The following is a 17,619-nucleotide window of genomic DNA, read 5'->3' on the forward strand; positions in this document are numbered from 1 at the left end:
GTACCCAAGAAACACTCCACAAAGATGTGGCTTATTTTCAATCTCAAAAAGTTCAACGCAACATACCTCCAACAACCCGACACATTCACCATGATATCCCTCAGCTCTCTGCGTCGGATGATATACCGAACGACTTCCTCGTCTCGATAGACTTTCAGGACACGTATCTACATGTACCAATAGCTTCCGAGGTCCAGAAGTACCTCCGATTCGAATACCAAGGTATTCATTACCAGTGGGCGGCCCTCTCGTTTGGAATTTCTACGGCCCCGTGCATTTTCACACAGATCATGAAGACGGTCGTAGAATGGCTCCATAGGCAGGCGATCAGGTTGCCTTCTACCTAGACGATGGGCTCCAAGCTCACCAGTTCACAGAAGCCCTTCAAGAAGAGTTGGCGACCACCCTGAGTCTACTATGGTACCTCGGGTGGATCGCCAACCTTGAAAAGTCGGACTTGGTACCATCTCAGGATCTACAGTACATTGGGATACGCTTCCAGAAGGGAGTCAATCTGGTCAAGGTACCTCAAGACCGTTGGGACAAGATTGTCAGCAGCGTTCCGAGACTTCTATATGCCCCGGCGTCGGTGCACACATGGCAGGAAGTCAGGGTCCAAGACGTGACTCGCCGAGGTCATCTTCAACTTCATCTGCTGCAGAGATTGCTGTACCCTCACCTGGAGTTTCCCAACCTCCTGGTTCCACTTCCGGCGCAGCTACGTGGTCATCTGGTGGTGGCTCCAGCCACCATGTTTGCAAAGGCGTCTTTATGAACGAGCCTACGTTCATACTACACCTATTCGTAGACGCGTTGGAAGGCTGGGGAGCGCACTTCGGGGACGGCCAAGCGGCTGGGCTGTGGTTGCCAGAAGATAAGGTCCTCCACATCAACTGCCTCGAGATGGAAGCAGTGATTCGGGCAGTCGAGTTTTTCGAGTTTCCGTCGGAGACAGCTGATGATACAGTTGGACAAATCCACAGTCGTCAACAAAAGGCAACGACTCGGTCGGACCGAACATTCAGGTTCTTCGCCCTCGTCGACTACTTGGACATGGGCGTACGCGCCCGTCACATCCCGGGGGCCAAGAATGTGATAGCTGACGCCTGTCGAGGCCATCGAGGCCATCTCCCACGGTGTGGATGATCCATCCGACAGTCTTTCATCTGCTGACAGATCGACTCTGGTTGCCCCAAGTAGCTCTCTTCGCAACCCGGTACAACAACCGCCTCCCTCGATTCGTGTCGCCGGTTCCAGACCCATATTTTGGGAGGGTCTAGATGCTTACGCGTTTCCACCAACGGTGCTGTTACCATCGATACTGGAGAAAGTTCGTCAAACGGCAAACCTACGTCTGCTTTTGGTCGCGCCTTATTGGCCGGCCAGAACATGGTTCCCAGAACTTCATATCATCGATCAGTCACCGTTCCCGTTGCCAGATCAAGACGACCCTATTGTTGCTAGGTGTGGTCCACCCTATTGCAACAGCCTCCCTAAGTGAATGTGTTTACCTACGTTCTACCTATGTTCTATCTTTATAAGCTTTAAAACGAATCTGTTGAATCTACATCCTATCACGACGACATATGCCAATCTGTCCTTAACTCAAGTGAGTCCAATTTGCCTTGTTTTGCACATGCTCTGAAAGCATGTGCTATGTTATTTACTTTTTTTTCAGCGGAGCAAGTTGCATGTCAAACCTGTCATTAATTTCATCTGCATTAAAGGTATGATATCTATATGTATTATATGTTTCAGTTGGCAGAGAGAGTACAGCACTGTGTCGAACATAACACCCTAACAATAGAGCCCATTCCAGGGGACAACTCTTACCCCAGGTACAGTACCACTGCTTTATCTGTGGACCCGTGAACATCCGGGGTAGAATAGGTTCTCACCAACCCATGCTTGTCCACACCCGTGAAGTTCCAGGGTAGAATATGTCTTAACCAACACATGATTGTCCACACCCGTGAACATCCGGGGAAGAATAGGTCTTCACCAACTCGTGCTTGTCTACACCCGTGAACATCTGGGGTAGAATAGGTTCTCACCAACCCATGCTTGTCTACACCCAGGAAGTTCCGGGGTACAATAGGTCCTCACCAACCCATGCTTGTCTGCACCCATGAAGTTCCGGGGTACAATTGGTCCTCACCAACCCATTCTTGTCTACACCTGTGAACACCCTCTGTGGAATAGGTCCTCACCAACCCATACTTGTTTACACCCGTGAACATCCTCCGTAGAATAGGTCCTCACCAACCCATGCTTGTCTGCACCCATGAAGCTCCGGGGTACCATTGGTCTTCACCAACCCATGTTTGTCTACACCCTTGAACATCCTACGTAGGAAAGGTCCTCACCAACCCATGCTTGTCTGCACCCACAAAGTAAATCGCGGGTATATACCGTTCTGTTCGTCCGTCCTTCCCCGTTTACGAAGTAAATCAGGGGTATGTAGCGTTCCCTTCGTCCGTCCTTCTGTCCAAGCTTTTGTACGGTCTATTACTTTTTAACCACGCACACTAGCTTCACCAAACTTGCTACACACATTTCCCACAATGAGTACTTGTGCCCTTTGCTAGTTTGAAGATTCTGAACTTTTTAATTTTTGCCGTTTCCATGGAACCATTTAGAAACTTAAATTTTTAGGGTGGGTGTTTTGTACGGCCCATAACTTTTTAACCATGCACACAGATAAGTATCTGTGCTTTGTGTTAGTTTGAATTTATGAATTCTTTACCATATCTATTAAGGCTAAATGGAAATTATTAATTTATTGATTTTCTTATATGATAGTGTTCCATTTTTTATGTGTTTTTATATCAGCAATTTTGGGTCCTTTTGATAATTTCAGCTTCACCGGTTATCACATGTTAGGTCACATGTGCAATATGCAAATTACCAGTACTTCCGGCTCTCTACTCACAGATGTTGATTGTTTTACCGTGTCAGGTGGTTTGACAATCTGCATCGAGGCGAGGGTCATTTCAACTTTATTTGCAGAAATTATTAAACTTTATTCAAGGAAAAGAGATACAAATCATGTTTATGTATGGAAATAGTTATTGAAACAGTTATTTAGGACGAAATGCGAAGTTTTATTGTCAAATGCTTTTGCTGGCTATCGGACGCCGGTTGACATCGCCAGTGGAAAAAAATGTGAGATCTTCGACTCCGTGTATAAGACGACCCCCCTTCTTAGCCCCCTCATTTTAGGTACGAAAAACTCGCCTTATACACAGCGATATACGGTATGTAACTCCTCAATGAAATCAATTGTCACTGGAACTCAGTCTTAGTTTTTAAAACATTGAAGTTAAAATCAGTTAGAAATATGTAATATTTCATTTATTAGCAAACTATTTACTATTTCTTATTGACCAGCGGGGATAACCGTGGGATGTGAGCCCTGCTCACTTCTTTCTTGTTTTTTTTATATTTTTTTGTATTTTCTTTTTTCATTTTTGATAAAATTTAAATACACGACTTCACTACTAAAGTTTACCATTACCACGAAGAGTGTGTGGTTTTAATAGCGATGTCCACTGTGTACCTCCTTGCCAGAAATTGGATCTCAGCTAAGTGTTTGACAAAGGCGACTGTTCATCAGTTTAATGTTTTCGTGCATGTTGTTTTTTCCTCCAATTTGAAACCCAAACAATTGTGTTATCCCCCGTGGCTGTACCTTTGTTTTCTTGCTTAACCAGATATTAGTCTATTAGGCGATGGTTACATCGCTGTACGTTGAGGAGGATCACTTTCCGTCTGGTTTGACTACTGCGATTCACGCCTCTGTGCGGACCATGCCCCTGTGCACGTGCCTGCTCCCTGGCTTCTACAGTCGTCTCGCTTTTAAATGGCCAGTGTACAGTTCTTTCGTCTGTATCCCTTCACCTAGATTAACTTTTAGTCTATGAAATCTTATTAAACAAATAATTTCCCTATGCCGATACATCTGTGAAATAAAGCTAGCTAGAACAGGCTAAATATGCCTTTGTATACACATCTAGTTTGTTGTTTTGTTTGTTATTGTTGTGACAGCCTCTATGGTCTAGTGGTAGAGTGTCCCCCCGGAGAGCAGAAAGTCCGGGGTTCGATCCCCAGCCACGTCGTACCAAAAGACATTAAAAGATAGTACTTGTTGTTACCCTGTCTGGCGCTCGGCATTAAGACATAAAACAAGGACTGGTTGGCTTGGAGTCAGTATACTGTGTCTGAGTGGGGAATTCATGTTAAACTGCGGCATGGTATCTCAGTGAGCTAGCACTATAAAACGGCATCAGTCCGGACTAGCACAAGCAGCCACACACACACGTACATGCACGTCGCTATATAAGTGCAAGAATCTTGGACGCAACATTAAACCCCATTTCACCACACCTCACCTTGTTAGTGTCGTTTTTTCTCACATAAAATAACAATATTCCACAGTCATTGACCCTACGGCCCTTTACTCAGCTTGGGAAGTCAAACCGTCAACTGAGGGTTGCCTCCTCCCCCACCACGCTTGTTACTCGGGTCATCACTTCTGAAGCGCTCTGAGGATACACCTACACCTCTCCGGCTTTCCAATGGCGACAACCCTTCTGTCCGAAAAACACTACAATCGTCGTCGAGGAAGTGATAGCCGACTGAAGACTGATATTCACTCACAGGATCGTCACCCTTGCTGGATCATAACAACCAAGTGATCAAGGGATCGACATATCGCCTTAATTCACCATTATCGACAAGACACTGTTCTTGGATGGACATTTTGACAAATCATACCTCGGTGGATCCACTCGACGTTACACATCGATGCATCGACACATGGACTACCATGTTGACAGTTCACCAGATCGTATCTCGGATGATCGACAGGATCGACATCCTTCATTGGATCATAGATGACCGAGGGATCGACAGATCGACATACTTCACCATCATCGACATGCTTCACCAATATTGACAAGACGCTGTTATTGGACGGACAGTTCATCAGATCGTTCCTCGGAGGATCGACAGGATCGTCATCCTTCGTTCGATCAAAGACGACCAAGGGATCGACAGATCAACATACTTCAACATTATCAACATACTTCACCATTATCGACAAGATGCTGATATTGGATGGACAGTTCGTCAGATCGTACCCCGGAGGATCGACAGTTCCGCCTCTCCTACAGATTGATACCAAGGGATCTCCACTCTACGATATACATTGATACGTCGACACATGGATAAATCGATACATCAACACATCGTCCCATCAAGAACTCGTCCGCTAGTATGACTTTACCTCCAGGAAGCCTCAGTGGCTCAGTGGGTTAGATCGCTGACTTTGTGTGTTGGCGATTAGGTCCCTTACTCCGGCACTGTTGGGATGGGAATCAACCAATAAAGTACGAGCATCTACTTTACTGAGAAGATATTATCCCAGATATAACTTTTGTTATATAAAACAGACGAACAACGAACTTGACCAACTGGTCTCGTTGGTCTCTAACAGGCATAGTCATCTCATATGGCGAGCTTGAGATACCGCGAGCTTGAGATACTGATGTCTCTTCTCTACCGGGATCTTCATGGATCCGGCCCACTTGCCTGCCAGCCATGAATCATCTTACGATACTCTCCAATAACAATTCACCATCACAGGTTATGATGCTCGAGACAACGCGCTCCCCCTATTCAGATTTGAATCGTCGAACAGATAACATTCATTTGTCAACTTTGTTTCCTAATTGATATGTTGAATCGCATTTAGTCATTCAGTGAATGTCAATGTGACAATTAAAGAGTTTGACAGTTTGTATAGTCAAATACTAGTCATTCAATCACATTCATTCACATTGGTGACTTGACCAGATACATGAAGTGAAATTTTGTATTAACATGTTTTTGAGAGGTCAATTTGAACTTGTTTTCTTCTCATTTCTTGTTTTCTTTACAAATAGTATCAGAAAGTTATAATTATTTTGATGGTGTCAGTCAAAATGCTGAAATATATGCTGCTAAAGCCTGCTATAATTGCAAGTGAAAACTATCGCAATAGTAGGGCCAATATCGCAATGGTATCGCAATAGTTGTTTTAACAATCGCAATAGTATCGCAATAGTCAAAATTGCCTCAATAGTCACCCCTAGTTCCTAATGTTCCCCACATCCATTCAAGGCATGAATACTGCCGCTCTTCCATGTGGTCCCGATTACCCTGCTTCGTACAATCAGCCAACCGGTAAACTACATCTTCAACCTCGTTTTTTTCTACTAGAATCTAGATCACACGCACGACCGTCAAGATTTTCCATAGCTTTGGAACACAAATTTTGGAACTGGAAGGAGAACCACTCTCTTGTCACTGGCGGTACACTACCCTTTGGAATTGCTTCGACCCATGGCTATGTACACGAGTGACTAAGCCTGTTCATACATTTTACCTGGACAAAGGGATTCTAGCCCAATTACTCAGACTACAATTTTTACCCGGAAATCATTAACTCAACTACGTCTGATTTACAACCATTCAAGGATCTCCATTCCTTGGGATCAAGTCTAATGAGCCAGACTTACATCCTAAAGTACTCATGGAAATGAAAAAAAACTGTTTTGCTGGATTTAATAATCAACACAAAGCATTACGTAGATGTAAATACAAAATAACAAAACAACTGGAATAGTACTAGTCTGGATTTGCTAGTTTTATCTCAGTGCTCAATACAAAATATATCAGTATCAGTAATTCTATCTGGGTATTCAAATTTCTGTTACCCATTAGTTTTTACACATGTGGGTATTTAAGTTAAATATTTAAAAACACTATTCATCTAGTCCCTGCAAACTGGTGTCGTGTGGTTTCGAGAGCTTCATAGGACTAAAAAATACCACGATACTTCCACAAGAAAGTGTAATGGCAAATGATCGTGATGTAACTGTCATCGTGGAGTTTGACAAGGTTGACGGAATGCCCCTTTATAATTTCAAAACAAGTTACTGATTTGCTAATCAGTAATCAGTAATACGCAGGGTTACTTCACAATATTTTGATGATACACACAAGTTTTATTTTTGTAGCTTATCTGTAATGTTCATTGCGTAGTTGATACGCTTGGAATTTATTTGTGTATGCGTATTTCTGCATTTCTGATGCGTATTTTACGCAGATACGCAGCTTATCTGGAGCTCTGCACAATGGAATCAGAGACCCTCCTGCAGTTGACTTTTTTCACCTTTGAAAGACAAGCTCAACTTACCAACAGAGGCAAGACATATACCGGGAGTGGCAAATTGATTAGCAGACACCTTATCCAGACCAAGCAGACTATCACCAACAGAAAGGAAGCTATGGCCGAAGCATTCCAACTGGCAATAAAAGAAAAGGTTGTCTACTAATAACTTATATGCATCAGATAACATTATGTTACCAGCGCCGGACCCACTAGCCTGATCAGTCGATGCTCTGACAATATCATGGGAGGACCTAAACGTGTATGCGTTTCCCCCACCAGCCTTGATACCACGGATACTACAAAGATTCTACACACGAACTACCTACAACTGCTGTTGGTAGCACCTTCTGACTGACAAGATCTTGGGTTCCAGAGTTTGTCAAACTGGCAGAGATTCAACTACTAAGACATCCAAACTGGGCACATCTACTGCTGCATCATCCCTCCAATCAGGTCCATCCAAGACCAGTATTATACTAACTTCAGGTAAGGTGTATATCAAGAGCAGTCTCGTAAGAGGATTTTCCATTAGAGCAGCTAAGGCAGCCTCCTTAGCACTTCGTCAATCAATGAGAATCTCTGTGATAAATGGAAAAGTTTTTTCCAGTTTGCAAGATCCAGGGTTTTCTGCAGCCAAGCTACTATGGATGCAGTACACTATGGAAGAAGAAGCTGACAGACAACTACCATTCCTAGATGTAAGAGTACAGAAAGACCCCGATAACAAACTCCACACCTGTGTCTACCGTAAACCAACCCATACGGATCAGTATCTGCACAATTCCTCTAACCATCGACCACAAATCAAGAGAGGAAATATCGCCACCTTAGCCCGACGTGCTGTCAACATCTTTTCTACGACACAACAGCTACAAACTGAACTCAACCACCTCCGCCATGTCTTCACTAACTTCAATAATTATCCTACCAGCCTAGTTGAACAAACAGTCAACAGCATCCTCAGCTCCAGAGAGCGGCCTCCATGACAACAGACAGCCCCGTTTGTCATCAGCGCCTACATAGGAACAGCCAGCCACCAGATCCGCAGACTGCTCAAACGCCACTCCAACATTGATACAGTATTCCAGAGAGGCAGGACAATCCAGAACATCCTCAGTGCCAATGGCAGGCCCCCTACATCAAAGAAAAAAGACCCAGCTGGTGCCGTATATCACATACAATGTGACTGTGGCGACTCCTATGTAGGGGAAACATCCATGTCCATCCAATTAATCCACTGGCTTCCAATCATCTCTATCAGTCTGCTTGCTGACTCTGTGTCCATGAGTCATCTACTGGCTGTATTTTTCTGTCACTTCTCCTGGCTGACTAGGAACCACTTGTGGATAAAACCTCAAACTTTACATTCATGACGATCTTTCTGCTTGCACTGGCTCCTGTAGCTCGTGTTAGATGGACTCTTGCTTAGACGTCGGTTGAGTCCGGTTCCAACCTCTTCAACAAGATAAGCATTCAAGGACAACCGGATTGTCTTTTCGGCCTCCACCACTCACATTGATTGAGAGCTGATGTCATGGAAGAGCCTACCAGATCTACTTGAAGGCATCTCAGACTGTTTTTCATCCACTTGTCGACAGCTGCAACTTCTGATTATCTCAAAACCACCATCTCCACTGGCTGCGTTTTATCATCCTTAGGGTCTTCACCTTTGAGGGACTACCACCCCTGCTGCTTCCAATCCTCATGAGACGAGAGCAGTGACCTCCACCTTGGCGTTGCATAGTATTGCACACTCTCAGCCATCATCGAGGGATGTTATGGCGTTCTGATATGGTCTTTACCTCCTACTCCTTTCGGAATCTCAATCGCCGACATCCAAGGTCACAGCAACACAGAGCGCAGATGAGGAAGCCCAGCGGACTACAATCCCAAGGATATTATATAAAATCCCAGGGACATTACAACGTCCCTGTTTATGAGATTTAACCCGACTGGAAAGTAAAACCTCACAATAGGTTTTAATGCCTATAGAAAGAAGTCTCTTACTTAATAGCGATCCCAATGAATAGGTTTATAAGTGTATCTCTTTGTAGCACAATGAGGTTTTTTTTAAGCAACCCTTACACAAGTTTATCACTAATCCTTGTAAAATCCTTTTAATTCCTGATTAGTTCCAGCTTCCTCGTGTACGTCCCACGGTTGAGGTCCTTAGAGGCTAGGGTATCTGTGCCCCACCGTCCAACTGTGGGAACCCATGCTTGTGGGTTTCATCAAAGTTGTATCCCAGTTATGTAGATCATTGCTTATGATATCAATCACTGAATTGCTGAGTGTGACGCTAAACAACAAACAAACATACAAACAAAGCTATATCTGTCATTTGACTGTTGTGAGAATGACATACCTGTTTCAGGAAGTGTTCCCTGACTGAGACGAACAAGTTGTGCAACTACAAGATCAAACTGGAGGAGGACCAGGAGTGGTACTCAATATCACAGATGTGTCGCAACAGGGTAGGTAGATCACTATCACAGATGTGTCACAACGGGATAGATAGATCACTATCACAAATGTGTCACAACAGGATAGATAGATCACTATCACAGATGTGTCACAACATGGCTGCAATATCACTATCACAAATGTGTCACAACATTGCTGCTAGATCATTATCACAGATGTGTCGCAACAGGGTAGGTGGATCACTATCACAAATGTGTCACAACATGGCTGCTAGATCATAAACACAGATGTGTCACAACAGTGTAGGTAGATCACTATCACAGATGTGTCACAACAGAGTAGGTAGATCACTATCACAGATGTGTCACAACAGGATAGGTAGATCACTATCACAGATGTGTCACAACATGATAGGTAGATCACTATCACAGATGTGTCACAACATGGCTGCTATATCATTATCACAGATGTGTCACAACAGGATAGATAGATCACTATCACAGATGTGTAACAACACGATAGGTAGATCACTATCACAGATGTGTCGTAACATGGCTGCTAAATCATTATCACACATGTGTCACAACATGGCTGCTAAATCATTATCACAGATGTGTCGCAACAGAGTAGGTAGATCACTATCACAGATGTGTCACAACAGGGTAAGTAGATCATTATCACAGATGTGTCACAACAGGGTAGGTATATCACTATCACAGATGTGTCACAACAGGGTAGGTAGATATCTGTCACAGATGTATCACAACAGGGTAGGTAGATCACTATCACAGATGTGTCGCAACAGGATAGATAGATCATAATCACATGTATGTCACAACAGGGTAGATAGATCACTATCACAGATGTGTCACAATATGGCTGCTAAATCACAGATGTGTTGCAACAGGGTAGGAAGATCAATACCACAGATGTGTCACAACATGGCTGCTAGATCATTATCACAGATGTGTCACAACATGGCTGCTAGATCATAAACACAGATGCGTCACAGCAGGGTAGGAAGATCAATATCACAGATGTGTCACAACATGGCTGCTAGATCATTATCACAGATGTGTCACAACATGGCTGCTAGATCATTAACACAAATGCGTCACAACAGGGTAGGAAGATCAATATCACAGATGTGTCACAACAGGATGGGTAGATCAATACCACAGGTGTGTCACAACAGGGTAGATAGATCACTATCACAGCTGTGTCACAACATGGCTGCTAAATCACAGATGTGTTGCAACAGGGTAGGAAGATCAATACCACAGATGTGTCACAACAGGGTGGGTAGATCAATACCACAGGTGTGTCACAACATGGCTGCTAAATCACAGATGTGTTGCAACAGGGTAGGAAGATCAATACCACAGGTGTGTCACAACAGGGTAGGAAGATCACTGTCACAGGTGTGTCACAAAAGTGTTAGGTTGGTAGTAAAACTGTTGCATTTGTCAAACAGACATGAATATTATTTTTATGTTATGTTCAAATGGTGATTTCACTTTTCTTTCCACATGAAATACATTCCTAGTATACACATGAAATACATTCCTAGTATACACATGAAATACATTCCTAGTATACACATGAACCAATCCCAGTAACCAGAAACACGTGATGTTTTTCTCAGGATGTATTACTGGGTGCCCTGACAATGTTGCACTATGTGTTGTGTGGTTGTTGCTTGCAGATCGCCTCAGTGTGTGACTTCTACACCTACATCAGGTATATACACCAAGGGCTGGTCAGGCAGGAAGGTAGGAGAAACATTATGTTAGTCGGGAGTGAGTGAGTATGGTGTGACGCCGCTTTTAGCAATATCATGACGGGGGACACCACAAATGTGCTTCACACATTGTACCCATGTGGAAAATTGAACCCGGGTCTTCAGCATGACAAGCGGACGCTTTATCCACGAGGCTACCCCACCGCCCTGTAGTCTTCCCAGAAACTATTGCTTGTCTTTAGGCTAACTATACTCAACAACAAAAGTTCCTTTGACACCGATATTTTAGTGTATTTTTCAAACAAGTAAAGTTTGGTTTTCAATATTGTAGTACATGTATGGAATCAAGTCACAAAAACGCAACTCCTATAGAAAAGCATGCATTCCATGCAAAAGTTTACTTTTATGCAAGCCCCATGCATTTCACTACCCAAGAATGGGTATAAAAACGTGTGTTAACAGGATTCCATATGCATTGTTTAGCATCGTGCTGACAACAACTACTCAGAAAAACAACAAAATTCAGCAATTATTCAACATTACGAAATGACACGCCTGTCCGAAAATAAACGTCTGCGAGCCATTGGTAGGTTTGAAGCAGGATCGAGTCAATGTGATGTTACAAGACAATTTAACGTCCACAGAAACACCATTTGGTGTTTATGGCAACGTTGGCAACAGACGAATGCAGTCAGAGACCATCCTCGGAGTGGCAGGCCATGAGTAACCAATAATAAACAAGACAACTGGATTAGAACAACACACCTATGAAATCGATTCCAGCCAGCAACAGTGACTGAAAGAAGCATCCCTGGGCTTCGACGAATATCTTCACAAACCGTACGTCGCCGTCACAGATGTGCAGGGATTGTCGCCAGAAGACCCTCCAGACGTCCCATTTTGACAGGAAACCATTGTCAAGGACGTCTACAGTGGTGCAGACAGTGTCTATGCTTGACGACCATGCAATGGGGACAAGTTCTATTCACTGACAAGTCTTGTTTTCACCTCACCCACAGCGATGGACGGATTCGAGTGTACCGACGTCGAGGTGAACGTTGCATCAGTCATTGAGTCATGGAAGAAGATTGGTTCAGGGGCGGCAGCATTATGGTATCGGGTGGGATTACAGCAAGACGGAAGACCCGTTCATTACTGGGTGAGGGAAATCTCAATGGACAGTGCTACCGCGGCGAGATCATCGACTCTGCTGTTCTACCATTTTTGCGTCGTCATGGTGGAGGCATTACCTTTCAACATGACAATGCCCGACCTCATATTGCTCGACTTGTACAGGATCCTCTTCAACAAAACAATGTAAATGTCATTCCCTGGCCAGCTCACTCCCCGGATCTCTCACCAATCGAGCACATGTAGGATGAGATGGATCAGCGCCTTCAACATCAACCACGTGTTCCACAGACACTCCAGGAACTTCTAAACATGCTCCAGCAGATATGGACAGACATCCAAAAGACTTTGTGCGACGCCTGGTCCATTCCATGAGACGAAGATGTATTGCTTGCATTGCAAACCAGAGGTGGACACACACACTATTGATTTGTAAATTGACATTTTGGCATGTTCATGTTTTTTGTGAAATCACACATTTTCTGCAGTCAGTATGGCAAATTAAACCATGTGAAAACTAACAGGAGTCTTTTATCTGTTGCGAACCGAAATTGTTTCTGATTTGGTAAAAAACATAACTTTGCATTAAATCTTATTCAATATCACAGGAACTTTTGTTGTTCAGTATATATTGAGTCATGTGGGCAGATTCAGTGACTGATTGCATGACACTGGGATCCTTATTGCATCCTCAGTCAGGCCTCGTCTAGACACACAGACTGTCATCTGTAGCTGGAATATTGCTGACTGTGTCACAACATGGGGACAAATGAACACTCCACTCTCAGAATGTCTGCTTGCAATGCATGTTCTAATAATGTTTGAGGGTTAAAATCTTTATCAGTAGGTGAAAATTTGTTGAGTATTCCCAGTTAAACCAGTTTAAACCAGTTTGTTAAACATAATCTAATTATCGCATAAGGTGGGATTAAAAAAAGTTAGCACTAAGCTTTTATCTTCCGTTAATGATTAATTACTCTTCACAGCCCTGCATGTAACTTATGTGGAGTTGTAACTTGTGCCGACATTACTTTGCTTTGTTTCAGATAAAGATACATTCTTGGAAATCACTCGATTACGACGCCAGATGGCGTTATCTCGGCTAGGTTTACTATGAGACTCGGACATGACTCTCCACCGAACTGTCTTTCCACAACCAGCGGTCTCATATGTATGTTTATAGTTTCTCTCTGATGCGAGCCATGAACTTTCCAAAAACTGGGATCCTGGAGTACACGTAGATCAGGGACATCACCGCAGTAAATGGCTGCACAGAATGTTACCGATCTTAGTAAAATCAGATCTTAGTTCTCGCTTCCGCTAAACAAAGGTCATCCCATTACCGGTCATGTCAGAACGACCTTTCATCCAACCAATCAGAACGTCGCTTACCAGATCATGAAAGTGACAGTCAGAATATGATTTTCTAATCATGCAACCATGAAAGCGTTAACACAGGGTATTCCGAACAAAAGTGACGGGCTTTATGACTGAATCCATGCAATCCATCTTTTAGCAATTCAAGAATGTTCGTTTGTTCAATTTTCAAAGTTTTAATTAGGAATTTGTCAAAATATGTTTCAAAGCGTTGTAGCCAGTTTGAAACTAGTGCCATAATGCCATATTGAGAAAGCTGTCTTCTGATTGGCTAATGTCGGCTTCTTGTCATTCATTCCAGTGTTTGGTCAAAGTTCGCGAAAGGTCGGTCTGATGTGACCCATAATAAGATGTCCTCAGATCTTTGTTTAGTGGGAGTGAGGACTAAGATCTGATATTGATGAGATTGAGAATGTTCCCCTTGTGTCGTCCTGAAGATGATCTGTGTCACCGAGAGATGCTACACCTTGTTTGACCCTTCCCATCATCCCGGACTCCCCTCCTGTTGACTTGTGTCAGTCAGATTGCAGCACTTTATGGTCCTAGTTCTGTGAAGAAAACCCCACTGGTACAATCTGGTCATATTGTAAATAGTGAACATTTTTATGACTCATGTATATGTTGCAAGGAACAAACATTCCTATTCAGTTGCTTTTATCTAGTTTTTACAGTGTACTATTTTAAGTGTAAGGCAAGCTGTGAGGATGAGTGCAGGTTCACTGGTGTGAGGACGTTATTCACCTTTGTTGACCATGTTGACACTTATCAAGATTGACCTCTCCTGGTCAAGATTAACCTCTCAAAAAGATTGAAATCTCTTAGTCCATATTGACCAAAGGAGGTTATGCTGGGGTAGAACATGTTTGTCTATGGTAGAGTGGGATTTGTCTGACCCTGTTTAGTATTCACTTAAATAGGATAAATGGTTTTGATTGATATCTAGAAATATTGTCCATCTTTCAACTTGACATGAAGGATTATTTGAATGATAGATGAGATGAATGAATGATGGATGACAGCAAGTTTGTAATCAAGATTCAGCAAAAAACAAAAACTTAAATATAAGTATGAGTATGGTTGTAGTGTGTGGATACCTTGTTGAATCTCTGTATCAGATCTGTCTCGCAGTCTATAGCAAGGGATCATGTGATTCCCATTTTACATGAAGAAGAACTTGAACATGAGAATGTGATTCCCGTTTTACATGAAGAAGAACTTGAACATGAGAATGTCATTCCCATTTTACATGAAGAAGAATTTAAACATGAGAAAGTGATTCCCATTTTACATGAAAGAAAGATAGATGCACAAACTCAACATGTAACCCGAGGTCTTCATTGCACCTCTGTTCTCTGTGTCATCTTGTGGTCATCATGGTGACAAGTGGTTCATGTGTAGAGGACTTTATAAGAGCCGAGTGGAACACCCTTCCAGACGTCTGTGATGATTTTTTTCAAGTCAACCTGTTGGCATTGATTTGATTGTGATGGTCTGTATATATATGTTTGGGTTATGAGGGAAATGCATTCCTGATATTATTTAACCACACTAACATTGAAGTTTGTGAACAGTGCCAAACACATACTTGACAGGGGCACTGTACTTAATTCCCGATCTGAATTAACAGATCTGTCTGTGGATTACAGGATGCTTCTGTTGGTGTTCGTGAAATGTCTGATGAAGATGTAAACTGTTAGCAAAATGAAGGTAAAGTAATACATTTACTCTATCTGTTGCTCAATATTCAGTGAGATTATTTCAACCATTATCTGATTAAGACTGTTATGTTTAGTGTAGATTATATTCATTGTCTCTAATGACCAGTAATGTCTTGACACATTTTGTTGACTGTATTTAGTTAACACTCATGGATACACCTGCCCTTTTGTCCATATTCTCCTCCTTCCATCAAATCTAAATCTCACCAAACAGCCTGGGTATTGTGCAGGGATCAGATTGGAGTCTGGTGCTATGTCAGTTCAGGGTAGACATTGACGGTGAGGGTTCCGCCACAACCCACCCTGAACCAATTCCAGCTCCTGAAAATGCTTCCATGGAGGTCAGCAGAACATAGCAACCCAGATTGTCCGCATCCATCATGGCATACATTCCTTGCTGGGAGCTCAGAATGACTGTGATGTACACATATTGAGATATAAGCTACTAAACTTTTTACGGTATTATTGTAGGTTCCAGAAGAGGGATAAATCCATGTCCAGCCAAAGCTGCATCCTATTCGTACAACATCTCCAAACAGATTTATCCCCCATGACTCTCAGAATGTCTCTGTTTAATGTTTTACTGGAAGTGGAGAATCATAGGCTGGGATATGGTGTGTTGATATGAGAGGTAGGGATGATTTACATGCAGGCTCAAATATTTCTGAAAGATTCAGAAAGAGCCACAATGTCTCATTGCCATAGTGTGAAGATGTTTTACTGTAAAACATGAGAAGAATTACTCTTTCTATTTGGAGGTTAGTGATGAGATGAGATGGTGTGAAGCATCACTATTGTGATGCATAGAGAACTTCTATTTTTGTACCCCAATCAAGGTCAGCATTGCATCAGGGTAAAAGCAAGGAACTGTGCTCAAGTTACACGTGGTGTTACAGAGAGGATACATTCTAATTTGAAGCTTTTCTGTCCAATTGTTCTGTGTTTTCATGCTGTGTTGTTTGGATGTAATTCATGAAGACTCATAATGTCATGACAGTGTGTGTGTGTGTGTGTGTGTGTGTGTGTGTGTGTGTGTGTGTGTGTGAGAGTGTGTCTGTCTGTCTGTCTGGGTGTGGGTGTGGGTGTGGGTGTGTGTATCTCTATGTCAAGACATGTTATTAGATATGCAATGTTACCACAACAAAGTTTTTTATCCAAAACATAGACTTGATTTTATAAATATTAAAAAAATTTGCTATTTCTATAAAAATGTACAGGAAGTTGTGCTTAACTTTTGTGTGTGAGTATACCTGCTAGAGTTGATGCAGCCCTCTGTCAGTTTGTGTGTTTGTGTGTGTGTGTGTGTGTGTGTGTGCGTGCGTGCATGCGTGCGTGCGTGCGTGCCTGCGTGCGTGCCTGCGTGCGTGCGTGCGTGCGTGCATGCGTGCGTCCACTTGAGAGTTGAGATGCAGCCCTCTCAGTCTGTGTGTTTGTGTGTCCGTATGTGCGTGCGTGTGTGCGTGCGTGTGTGCGTGCGCGTGTGCGTGCGCGTGTGTGCGTCCACTTCAGAGTTGTTGCGCCCCTCTCTTTAAAACCCCTGTCAGTATTGCTCTTGTTTAAACTTGTTAAACGATTTATTGAATCAAAAACAAACACATATTAACAGTGATACCATTCAGTGTCAGCAATTACTTGTGTGTTTCTCTGTTACTGATGAAGGGTTATTTGCAGGCATTATTCATAATAAACGTGATTATTGAAACATCAGATTTGAAATACAAGATGAAATAGGGCTTTCATGTGTTTCTTGTGTGAGTGAAAAACACAGTGGTGGGTCACATGATCATTGGAAATACTCTTCAGTAGTGTGTAGCCATGTATGTAGTTTGTTTAATTGTCTAGGTAGCAATATAAATATGTGTAGATGTACATATAACAATGTTCATATTCAGATGCTATTTTGTATGTGTCACCAGGACCTCAAGGTGACTTTGTGAGGTGACTAGGACCCTGTTTTACATGTCCTCCATGTTGTGTACTTTGTGTTGGATGCTTGCTTCCCTGGCTTTTGA

The 17,619-nt window shown here is 42.8% G+C and overlaps 1 protein-coding gene across 2 annotated transcripts in view; it reads left to right on the top strand.

Annotated features, from left to right (window-relative positions):
- Positions 1-16,688, top strand: part of LOC139473855 (guanine nucleotide exchange factor for Rab-3A-like) — a 50,413-nt gene extending 33,725 nt beyond the window's left edge. Inside the window, exons 8-12 of one of the 2 annotated variants that reach the window (XR_011653969.1) lie at positions 1,759-1,838; positions 9,591-9,690; positions 11,346-11,412; positions 13,559-15,596; positions 15,838-16,688. Coding sequence is in view for 1 of the 2 variants with exons in the window: in XM_071256627.1 (XP_071112728.1) it covers positions 1,759-1,838; positions 9,591-9,690; positions 11,346-11,412; positions 13,559-13,629 (318 nt within the window). In the remaining variant the exon portion in view is untranslated. Of the gene's footprint in view, positions 1-1,758; positions 1,839-9,590; positions 9,691-11,345; positions 11,413-13,558 lie in introns of both variants that reach the window. The other variant, XM_071256627.1, reaches the window with a different exon arrangement.
- Positions 16,689-17,619: the final 931 nt, after the last annotated feature.

Source organism: Haliotis cracherodii, unplaced genomic scaffold (genome assembly GCF_022045235.1).
Source record: "Haliotis cracherodii isolate W230 unplaced genomic scaffold, xgHalCrac1.p SCAF_3, whole genome shotgun sequence".
NCBI classification, from domain to species: Eukaryota; Metazoa; Mollusca; class Gastropoda; order Lepetellida; family Haliotidae; genus Haliotis; species Haliotis cracherodii.